General features: G+C 33.1%; 1 protein-coding gene across 1 annotated transcript; it reads left to right on the top strand.

Moving 5' to 3' along the window:
* The first annotated feature begins 5,212 nt into the window (after window positions 1-5,212).
* LOC134249633 (protein-serine O-palmitoleoyltransferase porcupine-like) lies at window positions 5,213-10,102 on the top strand. The gene is made up of 6 exons (XM_062731970.1): window positions 5,213-5,461; window positions 6,386-6,591; window positions 8,032-8,075; window positions 8,485-8,672; window positions 9,618-9,724; window positions 9,988-10,102. Exons 1-6 carry the CDS (start codon window positions 5,213-5,215, stop codon window positions 10,100-10,102), a joined length of 909 nt encoding a protein of 302 aa, XP_062587954.1.
* Window positions 10,103-11,472: the final 1,370 nt, after the last annotated feature.

Raw genomic sequence — 11,472 nt, 5'->3', positions numbered from 1 at the left:
CAGTCCTTTATAAATATGCATGAGAATATCGTGTTCTTTTCCGACCAGTACTTTGTTAATATCGAATAAAATTTTATCGAATTTGCAAGAATGCTTCATTTTTTGGTAGCATTTTAACTAGAAATTTTTGTTCGGTTTCAGCTGTGCAAAAATATGTTTAAACACGGCATACATATCTTTAAAATGTTTCAAATTTTTCCCGGGATAAATTATGCCTACTGTAATTGAGGGTTAGGTTTTAAAATTAGTGAGCACATATTCCATTTTTTGCCGAAGATCAAGATGGTGTGATAAGTATCATAAAACTGCACAGTGCACAAAGATCTGTAATCGGTTCTTTTTCTTTATTTGTGGTAGTGTTTTGGGGTATGTATTTATTTGTTATTTGAGAAAATTAGAATTCTGTTTTTCCTAGTGTTAGGGGGTTCAGGAAACCCACTTACCTGGTAATTGTGCATTTACAGCAATTTATCGGTGTTTATAAACGTCTTTTTTGCATTATTATTCATAATTATCTAGAAATCAAATATAACGTTTTTTTCTTCGTTTGAACTTTCGTATGATGTGTGTATTATGTCATTCTAATAAGTCTGTGTTGAAAATTAACCGGGTCGAAGTTGTGCTAAAATTGGATACGGGGTTTCCCTTTCGATGCATGGCACTGTAATTTTATCTCCGCGACGTTGATACGTCATTTTGATTGGCTTTCCGGGAGGCGATTTTTAAGGAATTAACGACATTGACATATCACAGGAAAGCTTACATTTTGAAGATTAACATTGTTAATTTGTTGCATCTTGATGCAATGTGCAGAAGTTTTGTTTTTGTTTCAAAGGAAAGAGGTCAATTTTATACGGTAAGTAATCAAAATATTTTTATGCAACATACACTACTGTATTAGAAAGCTGAAAAAATTTCCTATCAAAAATTGGGGTTTCCCTAATCTTTCAGAAAATAATTTACCCGGATTTCATTCAAAAGACGTCAACCCCACGCAACTTTTTGAACAGTTTCTAAGTACCTTTAAATTCATGCAATTTTTGTATCGTAAAACCACAAGTGAAATAGAAAATGTGAGATTAAATAATTTTAGACTTGTTAGAATAAAGTCTATGAATTGAAAACTATGGTCATTTCCTACTACATAACATATACAGGGGTCTATATATGCTAGTTAACATCCCCATATAAATGTACAAATTTGATTCTGCAGCCTGGATTTCCTCTGAATTCTGAAATACTGTCTGTATAATAAATGAATAACCCGAATTAAAATGTGAAAAAAGAAAATATATATTTATTGTTTTACTTATAACTATAAAATATTTATAATTTTGTTTGTGCACATGATACTTTGTGGTTAATTTTTTTTACAGTTAAACTTCAGGAAAATGCTGTAGAATCATTCCATATCATGATTATGGTCCCCCCCCCGGGCCTGTAGTAGCAGAACTCGAGATAGTTAAATAATTAACTGTGTCCAAAGGCCCTCACCACAGTTAGAATACGTCCCATATACTTGAAAGTAGCAAATCGGAGCGGATCCGCTCCAAACGATTTTGAAGAATATAAAATGATTTGCACTGGGAATAACTACCAAAATAATCAAAACAAACCTTCTTGAGATTGCTTATGCCTTTTATCCCAAAAAATAATCCATAAAAATTTAAAAAAATTAATTTTTTAACGTTTTTCTCGCGATTCAAATTACCGGCCATGTATACATTCGGAACTCTCTAGATTGTTCCAAGTAAAAGCACTATGGATATGCCCGTGTTTCTTTCTGCTACATTACGAATACACGGAACGAATTTATCTAACGATATTTATTAAAAAAATTATTTAATAAAATATTCCACCAAATATTTCTGTATATTTTCTTAAACTTGGTAAGACAAAGAGGAAAACTCACTGTTTCGACCTCCAATTGGCGACCAACGGGAATAACCGGTCCGTAGGACAATATCATTTTAACGATAGAACATTCTATCAATTGAGAAAATTAATACTCAACTTGTCCAGGAAGCATGGATAAAATATACAATTATAATAGTTTTCATATACCAATTTTAGAAAAATTAGCTCCCGTTGGCCGCCATACTGGAGGTCCAAATGCTCATATTACTTCATTGTTAAACCAATATAAAATTTTTATATTTGCAATGTTGAATTAGGAATCTTTATTTTTCTAAGGTATATAAATTTTTGGAAGCCTCCTTTATTAAGAAAAATTATTTAATAAAGATATTCCACCAAATATTTCTGCTATATTTTCTTAAACTTGGTAAGACAAAGAGGAAAAATCACTGTTTCACCCCCAATATGGCGACCAAGGGAGATAACTTTTGCTAAATTTGGGGCATCGAAAACTATCTATTGATTGAAACCGAAAATTTGATATGTATTTAAAGATCTATGTAAATTTAAAAATAAAGTTGTGAATTAATTGTAGTAAATTCTTTTTTCCTTTTTTTTTTTTTTTGCCATTTTCATGATATTGACATAGATTTTTCTTTTTGCTAACTTTTAGTGACCATATTTTATTATGATCCTTATTTTAATAAATCTTTTAAAAGTAATAAATTAAAATAATTCATAAAATTTCATTATTTATTTTTAAATCACCTGATTTTAAAAATATGTTTTCAATAAGTCTGTAGCGGTATTTTTACTATTGGCGGGCCGTGGCCATATTGGATATTTTGCCGCCATCTTTGGGTATTTTTAGCTGACATGGAAACAGAAAATTAGGGCTTGCATAGACCTTTCCAAAATATATAGTTTGCCTTACTTCTAGATAAAATTAGACTCTATCCTTTAAAAAATACCTAATTTAACGGATTTTTCTTCCTTTTATGTGCCATCATTCAATACCGTATGTATAGAAATTTCCTTACATAAAATAGCAGTACTCACAACATTGATTATTTCATAACTTCTGTTCTACTTGGAATTTTTTCACCAATAAAGTTTTTTATATTTCTTAATGTCTCCATGACTGTGCTAGAATATATTTAATTGAAAATATTTCACCCAAAAATTTTTACCTGAACCCCCTACTAGTGTGAAACAGGTCCAGGAAAATCACTATATTTAGCTATAACGTTATAGGTAATCTACCTATATAGCTTTATTTACTTTTAAAATATAGCTATATTTACTATTTTGGAATAAGTTTCTGTTTTATGAAAAGCAGACAAAAAGTGGCATGTAAATTATGGCTGATATATTTTTAAAAGGTTTGATAAAAGCAACCTAGGGCATAGACAGTAAAAACATTGCCTCTTTTAAACAGGTTGGGCACAGCCTACAAAATAGTACTTTATCCCCCCCTTTGGTAGATAATCTACCATATCTGTAACAATTTTACTAACCAAATGGGGGGCAAAATTGGTTGTGTTTTAAATTTCCCTAGAGTGGAGTGGAAATTTTTCATAATTTTAAACCATGTGGAATAAAATATAGATATTTATCGGTTTTTGGGTAAAAAAATAAAATTCTATGTGCAATTTTTTCGCAGAGTCGTTAAAAAATTTGACAAAAAACGTAGCTTATGTAAACAAGTGCAATGTTTCTCCATTTTTTACTTTAAAAGAAAATTCTCTCCTTCTCCAACGATGCTGCACCTGTCAATCATGTCCTTTACTTTCTATTTCAATTATCCGGGCCAGCAATCAATTAGTGCAAACCAATCAAATGGATGATCTTTTTTAAACCTGATGAAAAGTCGGATTTAACTACGGAGGCACATTTGTGTTAATTTCTAACTAGGAAATCAGAAGAAAAATAGAGTTTTGCCTTTATTTCTTTTTATTTTGAGCACAATGGCTTTGTTCTTCATAGAAATAGTAAATGCAAGTTGGAGTATGACATAATTATTGTTTTAAAACGATGTACTTGGAACAAAAACAAGAATAATGGCAAAAGTCATTTTGTACATCTTTTATTGAATGTTATTTTTCGAATTTATTAAATTCACCAGTAATATGCATATTAAACCCCAAAAGATCGCATGGAATTTGCAAGCTTCATCCTAAAAGAAAAATAACAACAAATATTAAGTACAACTCTGGAAAAAATTAACTTTATATAGCAGGAAGGCCCACAATACCGGTAAGGCATGAGGAGCTCGTGTTTAACAGGATTTTAGGCAGATAAATATTGACGAAGATCCAAAAAGAAATTGAAAGTTAACTCATCAAGAGTTAAATCACTGTATAAAATTGGATTTTTATCCAACAAGACACAATAAAGATTTTTTTGATCGTTTGTTCAAGAAGGTCGGCTGTTACAGACAACTATGGGTATTGTTTTTACGAAGTTCGGAGAAATTACACATAGAAATTCGACCGAATTATGTTAATTGTACGAGGAATATGTTCACTAAAATCCCCCATTGCCTGAATAAATGCGCTTTTGTTTTATTTTAATAAAAATTGCAATAGAATAAAAAAGTCCCCCATTTGGTTAGTAAAATTCGTTACCGATATGGTAGATTATCTACCAAACGGGGGATAAAGTACCATTTGGTAGGCTATATGCCCAACCTGTTAAACACTTTTTAACCGAAAAAATGTATCTCTATTGTTTGGATAGCTGAAGTGCGGTGAGGCATCGCACGTGTGATTGCCTTGCATTGTTCTCAATTATTACCAATCAATTATCTTGTAGACCAAAACTGCTTTTCTTTTGTTAAAGTGGTTTATTCCTCACAGATTAACTGTTATACATAGCCCCAAAACTTTAGATCTTTGATTGCAATTACACAAAAGGAGAAACATTCTTAGTAAGTGGGTTTTTGGTGAATTGTTTTCAGTCCATTTCAAAGTTGAAAACTAATACTGCTTCATTATGCGACTTTTTGTCTGCTTTTCATAAAACAGAAATTTACTCTGAATAGCTAAATATAGCTATATTATATAGGTAAATAAAGCTATATAGGTAGATTTACCTATATAGCTAAATATAGTGATTTTCCTGGACCTGTGAAACAGAAAACATACCTTTCTGTTGATGAACTTGATTTCTTTCATTCAAAAGATATAGAAGTGCTAATGGTGCTTTTATGATTATTTTATTTAATATCCTAATTTATTTATGGGAAATTCAAATTTTATATTTAAATAATTCTGGAGTTTATTTTACAGTATCAGCAAAATCAGCATGTGAACTTTATCGTGCCACGATGACTGTATAACATCACCGGTGAACAATGGAGTATGATGATAATTTCGATGATTATTATGATGATGCCAACATTTATGATGAAGAGGATTTGGAGAAAATGTTGGCAGGTTATACAGACTTGATTACGGTGATGAAATGGAGTATGCTCGGATTTCTTTTATGGATCTGGCCGAGAATTGTCTGTACCCTACCTTACAGCAAACAATTCATATGTTGGCTCCGCTGTATGTTTTGTGTATCACAACTAGGATTGTTTGTGTGGTGGGATATTCAGGTAATTTAAGATTGTGGAACTTTCATTCAATAAGAATTGTTTTGATACATTAATTCTTTTTAATTAGCAATTACCAATAAAAAGCAAAAAACATGAATGGCTAGAAATTCATGTATGCTTTCATTGGCAGTATATTAATTGAAAGAAAACAATTTATCATACTGAGTTGCATGGGTTTTTTTTCCTTCCAAGTCAATATTTTGATCAACTGATTAATGAGTTGTAATGTTGTTTTTTTTATTTTGGCCCCTAGATTGAATTTATGAAACTTTTATGCCCCCTTTCGAAGAAGAGAGGGCATATTGCTTTGCTGCTGTCTGTCGGTATGTAGGTACTATTCGGTCCATTACATTTCCGTTCATTTTCTTCACAACCGTTGCACATACTGAAATGAAATTTGGTATACAGATTTTTCAGCTGAATATCTAGGTCAAGTTCTGTTTTGGGTACGATCGCGCCCTTTCTGTTAGATTTCCCCTTGGACTTAGAAAAATTCCACTAATTTGCAGTTTATTTTCATTTTCTTTGAGAGGTTTCACATATTGAAATGAAATTTAGTATACAGGTTTATTAGGCGAATATTTAGGTCGAGTTTTGTTTGACAGAGTTATGCCTCTTGGACTTAGAAAAATTCCACTCATTTGCAGTTTCCGTGCATTTTCTTTACAGAGGTTGCACATATTGAAATGAAATTTAGTATACAGATTTTTCAGCTGAATATCTAGGTCAAGTTTTGCTTTGGGTACGATTGCACCTTTTTCGTTAGAGTTATGCCCCTTCTAAGAGGACTTTAAAAAATCCAATTTGGAGGGAGGGGAGTATAAGTGTTTTACAAACATCTCTTGTAAAAATTTGGAATTGTAATATTGTCTTACAGTTGTAGACTTTGTTATTGTTGTTATTTTAAATTTTGAATGATCCAAGAGCCAGTCCCTTCCCCGGTGGTTCTTTAATATCTGCATTAGTCTAGGGGGGCTGTTAGCTCTCTACATGTTTTTTGGTAACAACATTGTCTATCTGCTTGTCTGTGCTGTGTCTGTGTACGTAATCCTGCTCGTTACATCATGGGAGGCAAGGAACTTAGCAGGAGTGACAGTGGCAGCTTATATCTTCCTTTTCATTGTGATATGGTAAGTCACTGATGATGACAAAGCAATCTACTATACCTCTACTGGTTTTCACTTGAAAAAAATTAATTCATAAGATTGAATAATTTCCTGAAAGAAACTGGACGGCTTAATATCCAAAATTTTTTAAAAGGTGTAAGATACTTATCTGAAGCTACATGCTTATACATGTATATATTTATTTTCTGTTTTTAGGTCACCTGAGTAACTCAGGTGACCTATTTGTATGTGTTTCGTCCATCGTCGTCCGTCGTGCATCGTCCATCGTCCATCGTGTGTCGTGTGTTAACATTTGAACATTTTCAGCTTCTTCTCTGAAACCACTAAACCAATTTCAACCAAATTTGGTATACAGCATCTTTAGGTGAAGGGGAACAAATTTTGAATTTCATGGTCCCCGCCCTCCTGGGGCCTGAGGGATGGGGCCAAAACCACAAAAATTATTGCAATTTTTAAAAATCTTCTTCTTTACTCCTGGACATCAAGTAGGCAAATTGTTGGCATGAATGTAATGAGCATTGAGTCCTTTACCAAAATTGTGAAATTCATGGCCCTGGGGTCAGGGGTTCTGGTGCTAGGGCGGGGCTATATAGATAATATAGTGAAAATGCATTATTTCTTTGAAAAACTTCTTCTCTGCTCCTGGGTATTAAATAAACTAACTAAGTACATAGTTATGATGAGCAAGAGTCCCTCTTCCAGATTTATATATTTTATGGCCTCAGGGTCAGGGGTTCTGGTGGTGTAGGGCGGGGCTCTATTGATTATACAGTGAAAATGCATTAATTCTTTGAAAATCCTCTTCTCTGCTTCTGAGTATTAAATAAAGTAATTAAGCACATCGTTATGATGAGCAAGAGTGCCTCTTCTAAAATTGTGAATTTTATGGCCCCAGGGTTTGGGGTTCTGGTGTTAGGGCGGGGCTCTATTGATTATATAGTAAAAATACATTAATTCTTTGAAAATATTTTCCTTTGCTTCAGGGTTTTATGCCAATGATCCAAGTATATATATTTATGATGAAGAACGGTGCATCTAGCAAAGTGGTTGCCCTGCCCCTGGGCCCGAGGGGGGGGGGGGTACATAATCTGAAAATAAATTAATGCTTTGAAATCTGCTCTTTGGTATTAATCAACCATTTTATGATAAAATTTGCAAAATTTTGAAATATGTGTTCAATGGGTCAGTGTGATGCACAACTGGGTATAAAGTGGAAGTGCATTTTCTCTTTGTTACTCTGATCTACCTCTGGGTATTAAGTAAATAGAGAAAGCATGCTAAGTTAATAATAATGATAAGCAATGGTGCCTCTTTCAAATTTGTGAATTGTGAATTTCATGGCCTCTGGTTTAAAACACGAACCAAATTTAATTGTTTGAAAGTTGTTACAGAATACTCAGGCGACCTATAAGGCCCTTGGGCCTCTTGTTAAATTTATTACAGTGAGTTGTTTGTTGTGGATGAAAAAATCTGGCACAGTATTAGAGGTAAGGCTTGGTGATGTTAGTGGATGCTTTCTATTAAAAAGAATAAAACTTAATTTTAAATTTGTGTTATTAACTTTCCCTTTCAGCATGACAACCTATCTGTATATGTTTATTGCATTTGAAATCAACATTTCCATTAGGAAGTTTAAAAGTTAGAGGTTCCCGACTGTCTTGTTAGTCATATATTTGATATTTGGCATTAATGACTTTATTAGAGCCAGTTGTCTTTTTTGCTATGCACTATGCAAGCACTAGTTTATGTTTGCTTCTGGATTGCAAGTTTCTCATAAACTGGCTGAAATGTCAAATGCATTTTCCAGTACATGTACAAAAGTTGTAACGGTTCTATATATATACAAAATCAATGTAAACTTGTATTCCAGGTGATCCCTGTAATTTTATATTTCAGGTGCACAGATAATGCTGTCTATGAAACTTATAGGCCTTGGTTTTGACATCACATCAGGAGTTACACCTCTGCCTGCCTTTACAGATTACATGGCCTACATTTTTTGTGCTGGAAATGTTATCTTTGGGCCTTGGATGTCATTTCAAGACTTTAAAAGTATCTACTCCACAAGTTTATCAAAGTGCCTTGTAAGTTTTGAGAAAAATTAGGTGCTCCATTAAAGTCTTATTGGTCTGAGAGTTCTCTAAACTGTAAACTAAAGTTTTGTTTTGAAAAAAAATGTAAAGTTGTAAATTGGTAAAAAGTGGAAGATGAATTAGATTCTTATAAATAATCATAAGCTTTGTATTGATAATATGCATGCATATACATACATATATATTATATATAAGAGGATTATTTTCGTAGTTTTCATTGGCTGAAAGGACGTCACGTGACATTCCTCCTTTTGCAATAGCGACGCGAAAGCGCATCCGTGAAAAATGATATCGCACGACACGCCGTTCGGTTATACTGAAGTTACGTAGAACGTGACGTCATAATAAAAGAAACGTGAATTTAACCATTGTGACGTAATGACAGCTAAGTCCGTTGTGTTAGGACGGTGTCGGTGCATTCACTTTGAGTGATTATAATAATAATTTAACTATTATGGACTTCAGTGAACGGTCAATATGTGGTTATAAGGACTCATGGCAATTGATATTGACCTCAGATACAGAAAATGATAGCGACCTCGCAGGCTCGGTCGCTATCACTATCAGTGTCGTCGGTCAATAACAAATGTCAAGAGTCCTTATAACCACATATCGACCTACACTGAAGTCCATAATTGTATATATCACTTTGTATTGATAATATGCATGCATATACATACATGTATGTAACACTAACAGTTTTTAACACACACACACACACCAGCACCTGGATCTTTAAAAAAATATTTAAAGTCAGATTTAGATGAAGTAACATACAGATAATTTGTAAAAAAAGCAAAAAAAAAAAACAACAACAAACAGTTATAGGGTGACCAAACTTCTGTGGTAAAAACGTAAGTCTTTTCTCTACAGGAGTCGTTTCTGCTAAAGTCCTCATTCCTCCCTAAATTCATACATATATTTTTTTGTCATTAGGATGTAGATTGGATGACTAAAGTGATGAAATCCAGTTTGTTTTCTGTGTTCTGTCTTTCCTTCTCGACGTGTTTTGGATCCTGGATCATTCTAGACAGTAATTACAAGTAAGTCTCTCCTAAAAACATATTGTTCTTGTATGTTCAGTTCATCATGAGATGTTTTGTTCCATTGACACTCATGTTAAAAAGTTGTGTAGATTTTGGCAATTATTTGGTCACTAATACATGTAATAAAAATAAATTTTTTAGATGAAGAATTTCCTAACTGGCAACACAGCCGTTCCCCAGATTACCTTAATATTCATTTGTTCATGTGTTTATCTATAATGAACCATGGCAATACTCGTGCATTTTGTGTTTGTTTGTAGGTGGGTACGTGCTTACAGAGATGCCCAATCCTTCAGATTCAGCCATTATTTTGTATGTTTTGTCTCGGAGACCACCATAGCTCTATCTGGAATTAACCCCAGTGAGATCGACTAGTCAGTATTTTTCCAACTCAGTGAGATCGACTAGTGAGTATTTTTCGAACTCAGTGAGATTGACTAGTGAGTATTTGTCCAACTCAGTGAGATTGACTAGTGAGTATTTGTCCAACTCATTAAGATTGACTAGTGAATATTTATCCAACTTAGTGTGATAGACTAGTGAGTATTTGTCAAACCGTGTAAGATCTACTAGTGAGTTCTTTTTATACGGCCGTCTTAAGACGGGACGTGCTTGTGTTATACGCTGCATGTCCGTCCGTCTGTCCGTCTGTCCATTCGTGTCCGGCTCATAACTTCAATACTATTAGGCCTAGGATTATCAAACTTTGTCAACTGATACTTCTTGGGTAGACGGTGTGTCGTGCACAAAAAGTAGGTCGCTCTGACCTTTAATAAAGATGCTATGGCCAAATATGGAAAAAACCTGTCCTGCTCATAACTAGAAAACTATTAGACCTAGAGCTATCAAACTTGGCAAAAGTATACATCTTAGGTAGAAGGTGTGTCGCGACCTATTTCAAGGTCACTGTGACCTTTAATTTTAGTGAAATTTTTTTAAAAACTAAGTTTTTTAAATTTTAAATTTCATAATCCTAAAAATGTAAAAAATAGAGTTGTATCTTTATTAAAAAGTGTTAAATCAAGTAAAAACTTATTTTTTTCATCATATACTTTACAGCAATCTTAAACAAATTTCAATGTAAATGAGAGGAATTCAGTTTGTCCCATGGGCATAATTATCAAGCACTGGTCAAGAAGAATTTTGATAGCAGAAAGTTGCATGTCAAATTAGAGAGAAATTAATGAGTTTAGAGTGAGGAGATAACTAGTAGAGCACTGCTGTTATCTATATCCCTCGGGTATTGGGCAAATGGACATCCATTTAAAAATAGCTCTTGTTGGCTAGCCTAAGTTTTAAAATGAATTTGATGAAAAGTAATTAAAACTTATTTGATATTGCATAATAAACTAATAATCTGATATTATATAATATTAATTAACTAAAAACTAATTTTTTGGGGTGGGGTTGAATCAGCATGCCTACTTGTCCATATGTATTAAATATAAAGTTTGTCTGGCATTACATCTAAAAAGAAATCATGGAGTATTTTATATGTTTTAAAAGTGTTTTAGGATAAAAAGTGCAGATCCATTACTATTAAGGGAGTAATGAATAGACAACATCCAGTCAAAGATTAATTAATGAGTTCAATGTAGGAAGGCTATCAGATCATTAAAAGCGCTGCCTTATCTGTATCCTTTGGGGATTAAAAGAAGAACTGCTGGTCAGTTTATAGCATATATCATTTGATGGCCAGCCTTTCTTTTTTAAAAATTTATTTGGGAAGATTAAGTTGTTAAGAC

Source organism: Saccostrea cucullata, unplaced genomic scaffold, assembly GCF_032062105.1.
Source record: "Saccostrea cucullata isolate Sc308-1 unplaced genomic scaffold, CSIRO_AGI_Scuc_v1 ctg17261, whole genome shotgun sequence".
In the NCBI taxonomy this organism is placed as follows: Eukaryota; Metazoa; Mollusca; class Bivalvia; order Ostreida; family Ostreidae; genus Saccostrea; species Saccostrea cuccullata.
This window is presented reverse-complemented; position numbering and strand designations above follow the sequence as displayed.

What these genes read in the sequence shown, in the direction of transcription:
- LOC134249633 (XM_062731970.1), top strand. Translation starts at nt 5,213, where the DNA reads ATGGAGTATGATGATAATTTCGATGATTATTATGATGATGCCAACATT. An exon ending in TTCCTTTTCATTGTGATATG is followed by an intron (nt 6,592 to 8,031) that starts GTAAGTCACTGA and finishes AATTTATTACAG; the next exon opens with TGAGTTGTTTGTTGTGGATG. An exon ending in AATCTGGCACAGTATTAGAG is followed by an intron (nt 8,076 to 8,484) that starts GTAAGGCTTGGT and finishes TTTATATTTCAG; the next exon opens with GTGCACAGATAATGCTGTCT.